At 33.0% G+C, this 20,504-nt stretch overlaps 1 protein-coding gene across 1 annotated transcript; it reads right to left on the bottom strand.

Moving 5' to 3' along the window:
- Positions 1–12,312: 12,312 nt before the first annotated feature.
- On the bottom strand, positions 12,313–19,447 carry LOC127125519 (protein PAT1 homolog). The gene is made up of 5 exons (XM_051054334.1): positions 19,091–19,447; positions 18,418–18,560; positions 18,184–18,240; positions 16,081–16,144; positions 12,313–14,951 (listed from the first exon to the last, which is right to left on the bottom strand). The coding sequence occupies exons 1-5, from the start codon at positions 19,179–19,181 to the stop codon at positions 12,829–12,831; spliced, it is 2,478 nt and encodes an 825-aa protein (XP_050910291.1). The 5' UTR covers positions 19,182–19,447; the 3' UTR covers positions 12,313–12,828.
- Between the last annotated feature and the right edge of the window lie 1,057 nt (positions 19,448–20,504).

Below are 20,504 nucleotides of genomic sequence, written 5' to 3'. Positions count from 1 at the left end.
TACTTTCACATTTTTGGATGCAAATTCTTTGTCCTCAACAATGACAAAGACAATCTAGGTAAGTTCGACGAGAAGTCCGATGAAAGTATATTTCTTGGACATTCTCTTACTAGTAAAGCCTATATGATATATAATAAAAGAAATTTAAATATTGAAGAATCTATGCATGTTACCTTCGATGAATCTAACCCCTCCAAGGAGGATATTATTTTATGTGATGATGATGATGATTTTGTAGAAGTTCCTCAAAATGATACTTCAAGTGGAAACAATGATGATGAGCCAAAACATCAAGATGAGCAAGATCAACAAAAGTAAAATGATAATGATCTACCTAAAGAATGGAGAACTCATCGGGATCATCCAATTGATAAAGTCATTGGAGATAATAGTCAAGGTGTTGCAACAAGATTGAATCTTAAAGATGCATGTCTCAACATGGTGTTTGTTTCTCAAATTGAACCTTCCAAAACCACAGAGGCCTTAGATGATGATCAATGGATTCTAGCCATGCAAGAAGAACTTAATCAGTTTGAAAGAAATCAAGTATGGGATCTAGTTCCTAGACCAAAAGGTAAGCATGTTATCGGTACTAGATGGATCTTTAAAAACAAGCTAGATGAAAATGGCATCATTGTAAGGAACAAGGAAAGATTGGTAACCCAAGGCAATAATCAAGAAGAAGGTATTGATTTTGAAGAAACCTTTGCCCCGATTGCTAGACTAGAGGCAATTAGATTATTATTGGCGTATGCCTGTTCTTTGAATTTTCAATTGTACCAAATGGACGTCAAAAGCGCATTCCTAAATGGTTACATACTTGAAGAAGCGTATGTATGTCAACCTCTAGGATTTGAAGATTTCAAACATCCCAATCATGTGTACAAACTCAAAAATGCCTTGTACGGATTGAAGCAAGCACCAAAGGCGTGGTATGATAGGTTAAGCAATTTTCTTTACAAACATGGGTTCGAAAAAGGTAAAGTTGATACTACTCTGTTTATCAAAATAATTAACCATCATACTATCTTAGTGCAAATTTATGTAGATGGCATCATATTTGGATCCACAAATGAATCCTTATGTGAAGAATTCTCAACAATCATGCAAGGAGAATTTGAAATGTCCATGATGGGTAAGTTGAATTACTTCCTTGGGTTGCACATCAAACAAATAAAGGATGGGATATTCATCAATCAATCTAAATACTGCAAAGAACTTCTCAAAATTCGACATGGATGCTTGCAAAGATATAGCCACTCCGATGGGACCAGGGACATATCTTGATCAGGATGAATCTGGAACACCAATTGACATAACTAAGTATCGAGGTATGATTGGTTCCTTGTTATATCTAACTGCTAGTTGGCCTGATATTATGTTTAGTGTTTGTTTATGTGCTCGATTTCAAGCATCTCCAAAGGAATCTCATCTCTCTGTTGTAAAGAGAATAATGAAGTATCTCAAAGGAACATCCAATGTAGGTTTATGGTACCCCAAAGGTAGTATATGTAGTCTTGTTGGTTTTTCTGATGCAGATTATGCAGGATGCAAAACAGACAGAAAAAGCACGAGTGGAACATGTCACATTTTTGGAAATGCTCTAGTCTCGTGGTCGTGTAAAAAGCAAGCGAATGTGGCTCTCAGCACCGCTGAAGCAGAATACATCGCTGTTGGTAGATGTTGTTATCAAATTCTTTGGTTAAAGCAACAACTTCGCGACTATGGTATAAACCTTGGAAGCATTACTCTCAAATGCGACAACACAAGTGCCATCAATATTTCAAAGAATTCGATAATGCATTCAAGAACCAAACATATATACATTCGTCACCATTTTCTAAGGGATCACATTCTCATAGGCGGCATCGAGATATCCTTCATTGATACACAAAATCAACTCGCAGATATCTTCACTAAACCATTGGCAAGAGATGCATTCTATAAAATCAGAAGGGATCTTGGTATTTTAAGCGAAAATGACATTTAATTGAATCAAGACCCTTAAATGGTTCACAAAAGGTACATGCACTCTTTCTCATAATATTTAGTAATTATTGTTACTTGTTTAATGGTATTGAAAATGTTTTTATTTTAATAAGTATGTTTGCTGATGTGTTAATTTTAAGCATTTACCAAAATTTGTTTGGTGTCAACCGATTGATGATCTTGTGTCAATCGATTGGTCCCTCTTTTTTTCTCAATTTTTGTTTTACAGTAAGTTCATTCAATCGATTACTTTCTTCTGTCAATCGATTGGTGCCTTATTTTTTATTTTTTATAAATTCATTTCATCAACCAATCATTTGGATTCCTAACATCAATCGATTAGTCCTCTTATTTTTTCAATTTTTTCACTATGCCAATCAATTGGTCCATGAGTGTCAATCGATTGGTCTTTAAATTTTTTAATTTTAATTGTTCAGCATGTGCATGATTTATTTCCTAATATTCCTTCACATGTGCTTCCTGTTATTTCTAGTGTCACACTCTACCATATATCATTTATTTATTTTTGTCTTTTACTATTTTTTCTCTTATTCCTTCTCTCTTTCCTATTTCCAAGTAAATGCTATTTACCAAGTCTTGTTAATAGTCTTTATGTCACTTTATTTCTATTCATTATTTTTTATTTTCTTGGTCCAACCACTTGATTCTTCACATTACTACACTTTATCACCTTAAAACCACACCTTTCTACAAGAAATTTTCAGCATTCTACACGATTTATCTCATAAACTCAAAGGCTTGTGTTTTCTCCTTCAATCACTTGTTTTTCTCCAAGCAACCTTCATGGCCTCTCAACTTCAATCTAAAGGCAAAGGCAAGGCTTCTAGTTCTAGAGGCCCTCTAGATTTGTCAAGGCTTTTCACCACCAAGAGTCAACAAGAAAGGTACGAAAAATACTTCTTCCAAAAGAAAATCATGAAGCCAAAGTATGGCTCTTTTGTTTCTTTTCCTGAAGATGTGTTTAGTTTTCCTATTGTTTTTGAGGAATTGGGATTGAGTGACCTCATCGGTTATAATACAAATTTTTACCCCGAATTGTTCAAAGTGTTCTATTCCAACATGGTGAAGAAGAAAAGGAAACTAACATCTGTGGTAAAGGGAGTTCCAATCTCCATGACGGCTGCTGATTTAAGTGTTATTCTTGAATTCCTACCGGTGGTCACAAGTTTGTTGGCACAAAGGCTCAGTGGGAAGACTATAGCAAACATGCTTTCTACTATAGTTTGAGTCGTTTGTCTGAGCATCAGTTTTACAACAAGAGGAAGAAGAGTTTTGAAGGAGATCACCCGGAACGTGTTTATTGATCCTCAGCTAAGTTCTCTATTGATGATAGAATGTTTCACTATTTTCTAGTTTATGTTATTGTGCCTAAATTCTCAAATCATTGCATTATAACAGATCCATAAATTATGCTCCTATATGCCATTGAAAATAATTTTCATGTTGATTGGGGTATACAATTTTTTCTCATATGATGTCTCATGATGAATATGCTAAGGGTTTACCATATGCACACTTCTTGACAAATATTTTCCATCATTTCAACATCAATATGGAGAATGAACTTTGCTTCTCAATGGAAAAGCCTTCCTTCATGATTAGTATCAAGCAGGTCAATAGGAAGATGGGAGTTGTCTACAATCACCGGACCTGTGAGGTAAAATATCTAGACTATGATGATGAAGAAATTCAACCTGAAGTTCACAGTGATGAAGACTTTAACCCTCCTTCAGAAGCTCAACAGGATCAACCCTCCAACCAAATGATTATGGAATATCTTCAAGGGTTTCGAAGGGATGTTATGACCGAGATTGGTCATTTATCTTCAAGGATGGATCATAGGGAGTTTTCATAGGGTGGTTTTCAAGGTGGTGGGTCAAATGATGGGAAAAATAATCAGTGTCTGGATATCTTGTGTTATTGTTATGACTTGTTCTTCTTAGATTTTGTTTTATTTTCTGTACTTGCTTTATGTTCTGCATAACTTATTTCTGTTTGTTTCTGCATTGTAATATTTGGACATCTTTGTGTGGTTGAATGTTTATTTTCTCCTAGATTTTCTTGTGTTCTTTTCCCTTCTTTTTGATCATGACAAAGGAGGAGAAGATGTATGCATGTGTGTTTTTCATGTGTTGTTTTATGCAGGTAATCTCAAACACAACTCTTGCTCAAGTTAGGGGGAGTTTTTCATTTGAGTACTTTCAAGAGATAGGGGGAGTATGAGTTCAAGCTTAAAGATTGGTTGTCATCATCAAAAAGGGGGAGAATGTGAAGATAAGCTTCCTTCAAGATTTTGATGAAGACAACATATCAAGCCCTCCATATCAAAAGAATGGAAAAAGAAGATTATATCAACTTTGCTCAAGTTTTCATGGATTTAGTACAGGTATATGGAATTCTTGACAATATACTCCTAGTGCTCAAAAGTTTTTATCATACATTATATGATCATTATAAAACTTTTATATCATGATTTTTTGTTTTAAAATGATGTTTAAAACATTGCATATTCAAAAGTCTTTTAACTTTGAAATTTTTCAAAGTTTTTCCTGTGTCAATCGATTGATGCTATATTACAATCGATTGATCAAACTTTCTATTTTAGCATTTTTCATTTTCAAAGCTGGATCAATCGATTGGTGTTGTATGTCAATCGATTGATCTTAGTGTATTTTTCAGTTTTTGGTTTATGTCAATCGATTGGTCATGAGAGTCAATCGATTGATGTTGGGAAATTTTTGAAAAATCTGAATTTTATTTCACCACTCGTTGCACCATTTCATCATAACTCTTCATGGCAAAACCTTATATCTTTTCATCAACAATTCTCAGATTTCTCTTTTAACCATTGCCATGTTATGATTAAAGGGATGCATTCATACTATAAATACTCTTTATATTTTCATTTCAAATTCACCTCTTTTAGATCAATTTACAAAATCTCTATACATTCATTTTCATCTATATTTTCATATTCAGATACTTTTGAAATAAAATTTTCATATCATTTTCTTCAAAAGTATTCTTGAGCACTTAGAGATTATTTTGTCTTGAACCTTCATATTGAAAGAGAAGAAGATTCTAATCAATTGATTAAAATCTTGTCCAATACAATTATTCTTATTCATTCAAAATTACTTTGTAAAATCCTAAGTACCAAGGATTGTTTGGTTTTATGTGTGTTGCTTATTATCCAGGATTGTTGGATATAAGTGTCAAGAAAAGGAAGGATTGTTTTCTTTTCTTGTAAGTTAAGTTTTCAAGAGGATTGTTCTTGATCACTTAGTTAGAGGCTTGCTTTAGGAGATCTAACAATAATAAAATTTCTTACACATTGTAAGGGGACTGGAGTACTCTCAAGTTGTGAGGGGAACCAGTATAATTCCTGGTGTTCTTTACTTTCCGTTTTTTACTGTTTTCATCATCTTATCAATCCAGAAAAGAAAAGAACCTTATCCACCAAATCAGAATAAATTATCTAAAGTCCTAACTCAACCCCCCCCCCCCCCTCCCCTCCTCTTAGGCTCATTCCTAACTTACACATTTATGGAGTCTTTTAACATTAAGTCAGAAGTCTATTTACTCAGGGAGCGTTCGGAGATGCATCTCCAGAAATTGAAGGCATTTTTGTATTTTCACAGGGTGCCCTAGTAATACATAGGATGCATTAACAAATCCTCGAATTATTAAGAGTTGAGGGGATTATTAGAATTAATAAAATAAAAATAGGTTTTTATTTAAATAGAGAAGGGAAATATAATGAGGGAGTTGTTTGGTGAAAATAAGTTGCCAATAGAGTAAGAGAAAAGCCCTATGAGAGCAAGAGTAGGAGAAGAGACTTCATAGTCGTAGATTTAAAACTTTTCCTCAAGTTTGAGGTAAGAGGGGAACTATTCATGATATGGGTGTTTAAGTATGAAGGATTGAGAGAAGTCCTTATCCTCTTTCCTTTTTCCTTTCATTTTTCCTCCATTGATAAAGTTGTTTAATCTTGAGATGGTTTGTACAAAACCTCTCCAGATTATTGTGATATGTTATTATTTTCGTGCTCTATTGATTATCGATGTTTGTATGAATCGATATGCGTAATTCTTAGTTTGGATATTCATGTGTATATGCTTTGAATTGATGAACATAATTATGATTTTGCGGCTAATTGATGAAATAGATAATTGATCGATGCGTTATTGATGTGTTAAATGTTATATGATTGAGGTATGATGATTTGTTGTGTGTATGTGGTTCTCTGGAATCAAAATCAGAGATCTGGATGTGCAGCCATGGCAAAAACTCTATTTTCCGCATTCTGCACAGCGGTGACGGGCGTCACCTTCATGACAGGAAAATCGTCACTACGTTGGGGAAGACGTCCCTTAGGGACTCGTTGACGGGCGTCAACAAGGCGAAAGGCAGATCGTCAGAGCCTCTGAGACTGGCTCTCTTGCCCATGCGTCAGCGCGATGACTAGCGATTGAGGGGGGCGATGATGGGTGGGTGTGACGACCGTCATGCCTGGAGGGCTGATCGTCAGACCTTGTTTTTATTGATTATGGGTCGTTTGACTCGATTTTTCGAGTGGTTTCTGTTTCCGATGGTTGTTTGATGTTGTTTGATGAGTATTAATGAGAAATTATATATTTTTAATTATTGTGTTAAGTTTACGATGAATATCTCATGAAGAGGAAAAGTGTTTAGTTTATGCTGAGAAGTTTTGATTCAGTTTAACCATTGATTTTTCCTTGTATTAGCGATGATTTATGTTGAGTTTTATGTTCAAGAGGAACCAATGATGAATATTAAAGTTCGACGTTGAGACGAGTATTGCATATATTTATGTAGCATTCATGAATCATGTATATTGGAGATAGGTAGGACTTATGTCTAATGACGAGTTAGGACTTAGGTCCGGTGACAAGTAGAACTTCAGTCCAATGACGAGTTAGGACTTCAGTCTAGTGACGAGTTGGATGGTTCAGTAACGCACCTCTGAATATTTTAATTATGGTATGTTGAAAAGTATATCTTCGGCAAATATTTTTATATCGTATCCACAGAGATTGGTTGTTATTACCGCCGTTCTATAATCCAAATTGTAATAAGTTTAGCAAGTAACAAAGTTGTTTTATTTGGAAAGTTATCTTTTGAGTAAAATGTCACTAAAACAATAAAATGGTTTTAATCAAATGTAAAAGCTTGGCAAGATTAGAGTTCACTATTCCAAGTGCTTATGTTTCCTTATGATAACTATATAGATTTAAGATTATTGATGATGTTCAAGTATCCTCTCAATATCATTTATGTCTAAATGATATTGTGATAATCACTATATTGATCCTTAGACGATCTCTCCACCTAACTATCAATATAGCAATCTTTAACGATTGATACAAAAGAAGAGTGATGAATAAATCTATCTCTACAACTTATTCACTACTTGAAAATCTATTTTATGTCAAGACTTAAATAATCTCTTTCAACAACTACTCAAAACTGATTTTCAACTTAGGGCAAAAATAGCATTCAATACATCAACAATTTTTTATCATATATATGAATCAAATGGAATACATGAACAAAATGAGAATAGCTACTACCTCCAATCTTGACAAAATGGGGTTTAGCTCCTCATCATCATTTTGGAAAGCAAAATGCAATGGAAGAAAACTCTGTTTTTCTCTCTTCAAAAAATATCAAAAACTATCTATCAATGTGTGAATGTGTTAGAATGAATATCAATTTCCATCTTGATTTTTTAAAAGGGTTGACATTTCCTAAAATGATCATTTCTCATCTAAGGCAGAAAAGCTCCCCCAAGGCAGACACCAAAATGGCAAAACCAGCTGGTCATGAAAAACAGCACCCTTGGTCCAAAAACAGCTTGCTGGATTCGCAGGCTTCGCGGTGCGAACTGAAGCTATCTCAGCTTCCTTGCTTTGCAAGCTTCATCCAAAATCTTCCATGTTAGGCTTCCAAATTGCATTCAACACTTCTTTAAAATTATGATTGCACATTCCAAAGCTCTCTTGCCCAAAAAATTTACAAAACTAACAAATATGTGAAATAACTATTCAAAACAAAATAAATTAAACCTAATTGCATTTATACAAAATAATGAGAATAAAAGTGCGTAATTACATCAAGACTTGGTAAAAGGGACCAATAAAATGATATAAAAAGTAGTACTAATTGGTCCCTAACATTGTACCACACGGATTGGAGGATATTAATATATTGCATGCATAATTGCATTTGTGAATGATTATTGTTATGGATGAATTATATGATTGATATTTATGATAATTGCATTATCCTTGTTGTTTTAGGCATTATTAACGTATGTGAATGTATTCCCACCTCCTGTTTGTTTTTGTGTTGTTCTTTACGCATGTGTTGCACATACTCAGATAGAGACTGAGAAGCCTAGGCATTGCTTGTTTTGGAGGATGGCATAGTTGACCTTCTTTGTTATTTATCTTTTTGTGTTGTTTAATTTTCGTGTGTCACTCTGAGAGTGTAACACGTGGTTGTGAATACCTTATTATGATTTTGTGTGAGTTGTTAAATTAACTACTTTATGGTTAAATGAAGTTGATTTCTATTTATGAGACAATTGGAGTTGTCTTGAAGTTTATTTTTCTCTGCTATTGTGATTTAAGAATGTTATGCTGAGAAAAGTAGCATCCTTTTGTATTTTATAATTCCACGTTGTTTATAAATTATTTGTTTGGGTTTAGAGTGTTACATAGCCATTGAGGGGGAGATCCTAGGTTCACGTCCCTTTAAAATCTCCAAACTCAAAAAAAGTTTTTAAAAAAGGTCTCTCGTGTCTTCTTTTTTTGTGATTGGATTGAATGAGGGGTCAAAATAGGAGAATTTTTATAAATTATGGAGTGAATCCAAACTTTTTTTGACAGGGATTTTATAAAAAACGCCTATATGGCATAGGCAAAATGGGTATTAACCTTTAAAAAATACGAGATGTAGAATTAAATGTACTAAACAAATCAAAGGTGAATAAGGGAAAATGGTCAAACTTAGTCAGATATTGAAAAGTATAATGGATGTCTAGAATGTTATAATCAATTTATATGTCAAATATGTCCTACAATTCATAAGGTTGTGCACGAAATATCTAAATTTCTTGAAATATGTTGAAAGTACAATATTAGATTAGGTGAAGGAAAAAATTATTGCATGAACTGATCAAGTTAGACACTTTAAAAATACCATAACTAATAGAGTTGAGTCTGCATATGCTACTTTGACGAGCTGGTTGGAAAATAGTAAAGAGCATTTATGTATAGGTTGAAAATTAGTGAACCAAATGATTTAAAATTATCATAATGAGATAGATACATCATTTGGTTGCAGCATCATGGTATTAAGAGAGATTTTTGAAAGCTGAATATTACATAAAGTTGCATATCAAAGAGAAAATATGCACGATAGCTTATCCAGAAACCGCATACATGAAACCATCCACAGAGTTGGTAAAAACTAAGGGTGTTTCTAATAGGGTCAAACGAACATTGAATGACAACTCAACCAAGGTATCCCCATCTTATTTCAAACACGTCGACTCACTTTATCTGAATTCTCCAATTTCACGATCCAAAAAGTTCTATTAAATGTGTTCGCATTAGAAAATCATCATTTTCACCATTTTATCAAAAGTGATACACATTGAAGAGATGTCTATTTTTATACACAAATACATTGATTGAATTGTATATGTTAAAAGTGATGGTAATTGCAATTATTGCATTGTTTCAGCTTTGTTAGGTAATTGTAAAGAGAATTATACACTTGTCCGCGGACATATTACCAAAGAGTTGAAAGCCCATAAGAAATCATATATAAGGCTATACATACGATGATATCACGATGACTTCATTCCTTGTGTTAACAGTGTAATATTCACAACAAAATGAATGCATTTCTTAAAAAAAGGACATCTTATAGCAAGTGCATATAACAGAGTGTGCATCGATCTGATAAAATATGATTTCTCGAAAATATTTTTTTCAATTTGAAATGGCCTACCACAAAATTCAGTCGAACGCATTAGTTCTATTGGATGACTTTCAAAATCATGACATTTTGTTCAAGTTTATTTAAAACGGAGATGTCTTATACCTCGAACATCCCCTAAGTGGACACCTCATTCCACAAAAAAAATTGAAACTTGATTGGATAAATTTTTGAATAAGATGGAAGACATTATCAAGTTAAACGATATTGAAAGATAATCAAATAAAAAAGTCAAAGACTGAGTCACCAATAGATTTAGGTGGTGAGACATTATGCATTTTAATTTTTATCTTACAATGATTCATTGATGTAATGTTAGTTTGGTATTCTCATGGATGTAATTTTGATATATTTTGATGTGTTTTTATGTATATCAAACATTACTCGTATAAACATTGAGTTCAAGTTTTGATATGAATTGTATGTCTTAAGTTCTGTCAATTGATTTTGTGGGAATCAGGGTGAATCCAGATTTCAATATTCAAAGAAACCTATGGAAAATGCTAAATGTGTATGTTTTATTCATGACAAAACGGAGATGAATCCAAATTTCAATCTTCGAACTAACTATTGTGATAGAACTTATTTGTGTTTGCTTTATTCATGATTAAAAAAGGGGGGAGAATCTAAATTTCAGGATAAACCCTTGGGACAAGGCCTTGTGTTTGCTTTGTAAATGATAAAAAATATGGTGAATCAGGATTTTAGTATCCAAACTAAACCCAGAGACATGATTGCTTGTCTCCTTTATTCATGAAAAAAAATGGGTGAATTTGAATTTTGATATTCAGACTAATCCCTAGACTGGATTGCATTTGACTGATCTAAAATTTATATAAATATATCCCACATGTTCTTAACATAAATACTCCAAAATGAATCAATATTAATATATTACATTGTTTATTAAACGACATAAAATCTCCTTCTGAATTTAAGATCACATAGAAAATATCTCTTGTAATTCTTGAATCCAAATCGGAGAATCTTTTGCATTACACCGACAATCAGCGAGTGTTACATCTAAGTGTCTAAACTATGTTAATGTTCTTTAGAAATATGTGAAGTTATGTATCAAGTATATGTGATAATCCATGTTAATGTTCTATTATGAATTTTATGTGTGATAACAATGAGATGAATCTGAATCTTGATATTTAGACAAACCCTTGAGATTGTATTGAAAGTGTATTTGTGAGATTATATTGAAACTGTATTGTGCATGGTGAATCTGAATTTCAATCTCTAGAACACACAAGAGTGACTCTGAATTTTGTAATCCGAACATATTTTTTTATTTGTATTTGACGTTATTTTGAAATTGGATTTGTAGTCCTATGGTGTGTCCGAATTTCGAATTTGAGATCGTGCAAAAAGATGAATTTCAATTTTTACCATAGTGGGTGAATAATGCTTGGAGTGTAATGAACAATTTCCTTTGAATAATGTGCAATATTAACAATACAATGATTTGAGCCCAAAATAAAATCAATTACATCAGAAAAAAGTCATCAATAAACAAGTTTCTTTACTCAAGACCGCTTTAAGGCATCCTACGAATATAAAAAACTTAGGAAAAAGACATCCATAAATATTTATATTATTTCACCATTGACTCAAAGAAAACAATGAGAAAAAACTGCGCTGAGAGCAAAAATGCAGAGCTGTGACTGAATACAAACCAAGTAATCCTAAACAACTGGATTGAAGACAAATAAATGGGAAGAAATAAACTTGTATTCTTCATAATACTGAATGGGCAATACTGAATGGGAATGTCAAATTAAATATACATGAAAGAGAATCCTACATACTGATATTTAAAATGAAGAAATTAACATTAAAAAAAGATGGGGGAAATAAGATTGACAAAATAAATATTTAAGAATCAATTTGATGTGATTTGTTTATAATTAATTCCCAAAATAATATAAATCAGATAACTGAATCAATCCAAATCAATTTAATGGATCGGCGAGGTAAGATTCAGCAACCGAATTAACTCACCATACTATTCTATAAATTAACAATAATATAATTATAACACATCTTCAAAACAGTATTTCCAATATTTTCAGTGATACCAAAATTAGCAAATGCATCATCAAAATGCCAAATTATTTGTTAAACATGAAATGCAAATCCAAGAACAAACTTGAGTAAAGACAAGAAAGATAGATCGATAATACTCAGAACGAGAGACGGTACAAAACTACACACCTACACAGCAAGTAAATAGAGAAGATGAGATTAAAACCATTAACACCGATATAAAAGGTTGACAGAACTTATTATTAAACATGCCAATACCATCTTGGCCAAGCCCACAATGCTGCTTCAATTTGGACATGTGAAACCTATTAAGGTAGACATTAAGGAGTAATGGACAAAACAAATCCCATGCCTCTATATGATAATATAAGGACCATGAGGATTAAGCTTAAACCTAATCCTGGAAATACTACTCACTACTGTTCCCTAGAAACAACAAACTGAGTAACAAAAAGCTCCCCCTGTCAAAAGAAAATAAACGACAAGAGGAACAAATCAAGCCAAGACTATCATAATACACAATGGGCCTGATTGCACATTTATCATAGTGCTACATGGCATTAACAAGTAAAAGATATGAGGATGATAAAACACTTTCAAGGCAAGATGCACCTGATACTTCCACATCAAACTGCTCCAAAGTAACTAAAATAAGGTTATGAAATTTACTGCCATTCAACACTGAAAACAGCTCCTTAGATGAATGTCGCATTATCTAAGTAACCCCGCCACAGACTATGAGTTTACATGGTGACCATTACCCCCAGAATTACTATTATATCCAACTACAGAGCGCTGAGCAAAATCAAGTAATATTTTCTTCTGGCGATCATCAGTGTGAGGTAGACTTGCGCGCAAAAGCTCAACGGGCATTTCCCTACTTATAGCTCTCGCAACATCAGGCGCAATGACCGCCATATTTGATGTCCCTTGAGTGAGAAATGAATGCATGATGCTGTCGTACTTATTGACACAATACTTAGTGAGAAGACCAAAGAATTCATCAAATGAAGCCTGCCAAAGTGAACGATTTCTAATGTTATAGTTGCTAGCAGCATGAGGATCGGTTAAAAGTTCAGTAGCTCTCTCAAGCACGGATACTAAAATAACAGAAGTTCCATCTCCAGCAGGGCTTCCAAGGGGGCGTAGAGGCGGAGGCTCGGAAGAACAAACAACCGAAGCTAGGCAAACACTAAGTGATACAAGATCCATTTCGCGGATGCATTTTGAAACCACATTTGCAAGGTTTATTACAGTTTCTGCTGCAGCTGGATCGGAGGGAAGACCACCAAATAAGAATCTTAAATGACGAAAGATGGTCATGCAGACTATTCGCATAAGCTCCCCACCTGGAAAAAGTAGTTGGAGGTACCTAGCAAGTAGTTTTCGACCTTTGGGTAGAGAAACTATCCTGAGAAAAACAAAGTCATCTTTTGCTGCAAGTTCAACTGCATGTCCATTCTTTCCAAGTGGATCAACTAATTGAAGTGAGGCTGAAAGTCCTTCCAAAAGACCCTTCCTTTTCCGTTTTAAATGATCTCCATTATCTTGAAGCTGCTTATTAAATTGTAGGAAACGGTCAATATCATCTACATCAAGAAGAACACAAAGACCATCTTCAATTGTGACTCTTGCTGCCAACATTGGCTCCTGTTCAAGAGGCTTTTCTGATATGGTTTGGTCGGGACCAACAGCACGTGAAGATTTTGGTGGATCAACTTCCAGTAGAGGACGGGGCCTGCGAATTGATGAGAATGGAACCCTCCCTAGAGCATCAACCTGAAGAAAAGCATGTGGCTCATTAGCAGAAGCTCGTAAAGGGATTTCCCTTATTTGAGCTGGTGAAAAGTGACGCCTCAATTTAGCACCTGAAGATTTTTTCGCAAGACAACCTTGATTGTAATAATCATCTACGTATGGATCATTACTATGTGTTGCTGCAAGCTGCAACCTAAATATATTCTCAAGTTCCTCAGTCGTCATATACCTAGACCTAAATCGGGGCCATCCATTATTGAATTTATTGTGGTTACTCGCATCAAAACCCTGAGGAGAAAATCGGAGATTCTGCCTACCCATTGGAGCAGGTTTTGGCATTTGATCCCTCAGCTCCATCATCCCTAGCATCTGATCATATTTGTTGATCATTGGTAAGCCAGAAGAAATATTGGGACGAACTCCATTATATAGCCCTGCCTGGTTGACCAAGTGATTCGGTACTCGCTGATTAAGAGGGGAACTCATAGGAAACTGGCGAATGTTTCCACCAAAAGGTGACCCGTGGTTTAATCCACCCAACTGTAGTGCAGAATTGGATAAATGAGAACGATTTTGAGGAGATAGAGCCATCTGAGCTCCTACAGCATGATATGGAACGTTTACGGGGCCTGTATTATGACTTGGAGAAGCCTGCTGAGATCTACCACCGGGTGGAGGATAAGATGTAAAAGAAGAATTTGGTGCCAAAATAGAATCATTAGAAAAATGATGAAGGTCGTGTTGTTTGTCGGGATATAAAGATGTACTGTACAAGGACTTCGATTCTTCTATGTGTGCAATGGAGGAAGGTGGCTGAGACGACCATCGTTTGCCATCCTGTGTTTCAGAATCACGAAAAGACTGATCAAACCAATTAGGAACTGGTTCATTTGAGCCAAGTTGAAGGTAGGGTTGTTGCTGCCTTTGCTGCTCAGGATATGAAGAAGTTCTATACAGGGAATTAGATTCTTGCAAAGGAGCAAGAGAAGGATAAGGCTGCGATGACAGTCTTCTTCCATCCACAGAACCTTCACTATCATAAGGATTCTGGTCAAACCAGTTAAGATCATCATTCCTCCGTGTCCATTCAGCCGTAGAATCTGAGTATAATATAACAACATAAATAATTCAGTCAAATATTGTAAGCAGTAAAAAAGGAGGAATGCTGGAATAGAGCTACTAAAATGCAAAGAACACGGTAACTATGAACACAAAACATGATAACTCATCTTAACTCATCAAACTTCAGAAGTGAATTAATTATAACATGTAAACCGACAAGCCATTGTTATTAAATTGCAGCCATGACATGGAGGAATTTCATTCACCAGGCATAAACTAGGAATTTCATTCACCTGCCATAAACTCTGCACGGTGTTATAGTTTCTATGGCGGGCCATATTAGCCCTGAGGGTAAAAAATAACCTAAAATGCTGTACAACAACCTCTTTATCAGCAGCCTTGTATGCCACATTCTTCATGGCTCTCTTCTCTCCACCTCCTACCATTGGCAATTGTCACATTCGATGTCTGTTTACTGGCCTCATATAATTCAGAAAAACACAAGTTTTCAGGAAGCCTCTTGTTCATATCTCTCATCAAAAGGTGCTATTCAATAATGTCTATTTAGCATACTCCCTGCTAACCCGAGTGAACATTCCAATATCTGTCCCACACTCATTCAAGTGCCCTTCTTTCATTAGCAACCTACTTAACAACCTCTATTTACTAGCAAGCTTCACTTTCCAGTGAACGGTCTTTTTTTCTTTTTCTTAATTTTTAAAATTGTTTTGCATCCTCTCCTCTTTTCTCTCCAATTTTCCTCGTTTTATTATGTCTTCTTTCTATTCTGTTCCTTGTTATCTCCTGACTTTTATTATCATTTTTTTTTCCTTTTGGTCATACTCATTTCGATATATCCATCTTATTCTCTGTTTTCATTCTACTTTTACCTTCTTATCTCCAGTTCAAAGACGTCAGATCCTTATGTGCGTTCTGCAGTTTTTTTGGATATGAGCTTTTGTTTGTAACTATTATTTTTACTATAACCACCACACTTCCACCATAGGCCGCAATGTCATCTTACATGATTATAAAGTAATTCAGAAAATTCATCTCTTTCTAAAGCATTAATGCATGATATTGAATAAAACAGTGAAAGGTAACGCCGTTTGGTTTTGATAAAAGGAAAATGAAAGTTGGTGAAATATTTAGAATTGTTATACTCACTTTCTCTTGATCCCCGTGCACCAATAACTGTTGTGCTTTGTGGTCCAATTTCAACCTTGTTCAACTGAAATAAAATGAGAAAAAAATATCAATCCATGGACTTTTATGCATAGGAGAAAACTTTCACAGAGAAGAGCACGATTATCAAAACAAAAAGTGAATCATAAAAAGGAGCATACAAAGAGCAGAGAGATAGAGAGAGAGAGATCAAAGAACTAGCTACTGTGTATGAGACAGAACTTTTAGATTTTGATGTTTATAAACATTGAAATAATCTGGAAATGCCAATGGAACAATTCAAATAAAAGTAGCCTTGAATTTGAACTAGCTTTTCCACTTTATTTCCCTTTAACTTTCTTTATCTCTTTCCATCACAGAAGAGATTATGAAAGAGATTGCGGACAACTTACCAAAAATAATGAGTCAACTATAGAAATAAATAACGCTAAAAAGAAAACATGAAAAACAGCATGCTGCAACTAGAAAAAAATGGAATTAACAACCACCACTAATGCAGTTTCAAAACAAAGAATCTCTGATAAATAGAGGATCGCAGAAAATAGCGGATATCATGGCAGGCAAATAGCGGAAGCCGCATAGAAAGAAAACAAGTATATAAAAGGATATGTTGTTGCTGCAGACAAATAAAAAAACAGCATATTTTTTCCTTTTAAAAATGAATTGAGTGGATTATCATCCTAGCTGGAGATAGAGGACAGCGTGTTGAAAGGTAATGGGGGCAAATCACAGCTTATAATTGAGAGGTTTACGCATTAGATTGATAATAGGAGTAACTCTAACTCTTCAGTTTTTTATTTTAAAAATAAGTCACGTGAAACTCACATGATGCCTCTTCAGTTTTATCATTTAAAAAAAGAAAAACTAAAGTCTATTTTCTATGCTATTACCGCAACAAGTGCTATGGCTGAAACTGGAATAACGGCTGCCATTGCCCTAATAGAGAAACTGGGATAGCATCACAGTTTTCATAGAAAATTCATCAAAATCCGCTAAGCGGGTGCTGCTATAGCCAGTACTTTGATAACACTGCTAAGAAACCTTGGAAACTAAACAAGTCTAAATTCCCAATACATGTGGTCATATGATATGCATTGGGATTCAATGACTTAATATTTGGTCATATGCATTGGGATTCAAGGTATTGAAGATCTAGGTGTAGTCAACTTGGATTGGGATACTCCATATGAAGAATAGGTTGTTATTGGCCTTTATTCGACTATTAATTGATCTCAATAACCGAAAACTCATATTTAACTTTTTCACAAACACATCATAACACATAATTTAATCATTATACGACAAAATTGTTTTTTACAGGAATACGACAAAAATCATTAATTTTTCAGAAACGTAAACTTTAAAATTAAACTTTACATACATAACTTATTAATTTTTCTACTAAGGCGTGCAAATTACGATATTGTAATCATAACAAGAATCGGTCACTTATTATCTATTTTGTATTTAAAATTTGACCAATAATGATAAGCTAAAAAAAACTCTTGAGCTAAATCTTAATGATATCCAATGATGAGCTGATTATGGATAGTGAGGAAACATTGAAAATCTAGATGTAGACAACTTGGATTTGGAAATCACAAATTAAGAAAAGGATGTTATCGGGCTCCATTTGACTGCAATATATACCATAACTGAAAAATCATTTATACCTCTTTCTTAAACACGTCTTAACGCATATATTTGATATTTGATAAATTAATTTTACAGATACATGTATTTTAATTAAATATATAACTTTAAGCAGTGTTGTCCATGACGGAGAACCAAAATCCCACCATACTGAAAGCTTAGCGGCGCCGTTATAGCGGATTATGGCGGGAAAAACATGCAATATCGGCTGTTGTTTACCATTGCGGCGGGCCCAAAACCGCCACGTTAATCGGCCATAGCGCCGCAATTGCGGATATTTGATAACACTGACTTTAAGTACATATTATTAATTTTAAAACTAATGCGCAAATTAAGATAGCATCGTGATCCCAATATTCAATCACTTATAAAAATAAAAGTCCAAGTATTCACGAGAGCATAATATAATATATCTTAATTTTACAGCCTTACCTTCCAAAAAGCAGTGCTGAGATCATCAATATCAGAAAGCGACTTTACATCCTCAACCTTCAATTGAAATTTAAAAATAATAAATTTGACCATACAAAAATTTAGCATCTTCTTCATAAAATTCAAAATACTGGTAAAAGAGATTAGGTTATATATTTAAGAAAAAACAATGCGCACCGAAAATTTAAATGAAAAGAAAAAAGAAACAAGTATGGTAAGAAAAGTGAATTTAACCTCTTCTCTATTATTAAGAAGGAACTCCTCCTCATTAGAGTCAGGCAAACATTCATCATCTTCTAACCCTCCCAATTCAACTTCTTCAACGCGAGCATTTTGACCGAAAAATGCATACTGTGTTGCATCAAAAACTGCACCTTCTGCAAGAATAAAGAAAAAGCTTCAGTCAAAGACCTAGCACCAATCTCTTAACTAATTCACATAAAAAAAATACATATTATAGTGTTATAAATAGCAAAGCAAAACAGTAGATGCATTTTCATTTCGAAAAAAATACAGAAACACCATTTGAAACATAGTAGCAAGTCTTACACTAAAATGGGGAACAAATTAATGCAAATAAAAATAAAATACTACGGAAAAAACAGTATGATATGTGGCAAAAATATACTGAAGCAACCACTTTTATCATTAACTAGAATCTCCAACAACATCACAAACACAAAAATGAAAACAAAAACTCATAAAAAAATACAATTCCTAAGTAATAATCAACAAAAAAAATCAAAATTCTACAAAACTATCAACTCTAGCAAAAGATTATGCTAAAAGAAAATCACTATATAAAACATACCAGATCTACATAAATAATCAGAATCAAATAATACATAATCAAACGCCAAAATCAAAAATCAAAAGAGTTGAACCTAAAACAAAATCAGAAGTAAACCTTTAGGAATATCCTCTAATTGATGAAGATCTAGTTTGTTAGGAAGTCCTCCAACATCATCCCCGCCACCAAATCCATCCATCTCTACCATAAAAACGCAAAACCCCAGAAACAGAAAACCGCTTCAAATTTTCAAAAGAGAAAAGCGAAGAAAAACCAAAACGATTGCAGAAAATTGAAACACTGTTTATCTAATTTTTTTTGTTTAGGGTTAAATGAAGAAGAAAAATTGAAGATGTGTGATTAATAATTGAGTGAATCGGATTTGGATCGGGGAAAATGGAAAGGGCGTAGGTATTTAAGAAAAGTTTAGAAGAACCCTAAAACGAGAAAGACTCGTCGATTATTGTAGCTGTAGATAATAGATATATAGATAGATAAATAAAAATAAAACTATATATAAAAAAAATACACGTGTTTTTTGGGAATTTTAAAAATTAACTAACCATGCGTTTTATAATGAAAAAAAAAAAATTAACGATGATGTTTGTTGATTTTAACAAATTCATTTTTTTTTAAAAGATGATATGTGCTACCTCTTATTTTCAAAACGTTTTTAATATTTAACCTTAAAGAAATTGTTAAATTAATTTGATGCTCAACACATACTAAATTTTTAAAGTGAATAAGTATTGGTATTTTTGAAAATATTAAATGTTATAAAATTATTTTTATTGTTTTAAAATTTGTATCATATCTATTTAATATTAAATTTAAATAGTAAACATATAGTATAAAATAATATTATACATATATAATTGATTAAATCTTTAAATTTGACGTATCATATAATTGAAATATGAATTTGCAGAATAATATACATTCATTTTTTTCTTTATTAATTCATTTTTTTAATATTGATTTTAATTTAATATTTATTCTTAATTAATAAATTAAAATAAATAACGTTAAACAATCAAATATCAATATTATTAGAGTAATATTTGAAATTTTATATTAATTTAAGATTCTAATAATTAAAAAATATAAAGTAAACAACTTTTTTTTATTCTAGGTAAGTTATCTTATCTCTTTTTCTACCAACATATTTAATATTTAAATTTTGATTATATAATTTGCATCGCAACTCTTTATATTATGATTTTATGTTTACAACCATTTGTAATATTATCTATTATGATTAGAGTTGAATAATAGTACACTTACGCATACATTAAATCAAAATTCTTTAAATTGTCATGGAAGTAATTTAAAATTTATAAATTAATTTAAAGAAATAAATGAATGTTATTGATTGACGGTGTAAAAATAATTTTCACTGTCAAGACAATATTCTTTTTCTCTTATGATTATTTAATTATTTAAAATATTATTTTTAAATATAAAACTTGTTTTGCTTAAGAAAAAATATTATTATATTAAATTTGTTAATAATAAATATAAATTTTATAGT

Source organism: Lathyrus oleraceus, chromosome 1 (assembly GCF_024323335.1).
Source record: "Lathyrus oleraceus cultivar Zhongwan6 chromosome 1, CAAS_Psat_ZW6_1.0, whole genome shotgun sequence".
In the NCBI taxonomy this organism is placed as follows: Eukaryota; Viridiplantae; Streptophyta; class Magnoliopsida; order Fabales; family Fabaceae; genus Lathyrus; species Lathyrus oleraceus.
The sequence above is the reverse complement of the archived record's forward strand: the minus strand, read 5'-3'. Positions and strand labels throughout refer to the sequence as shown.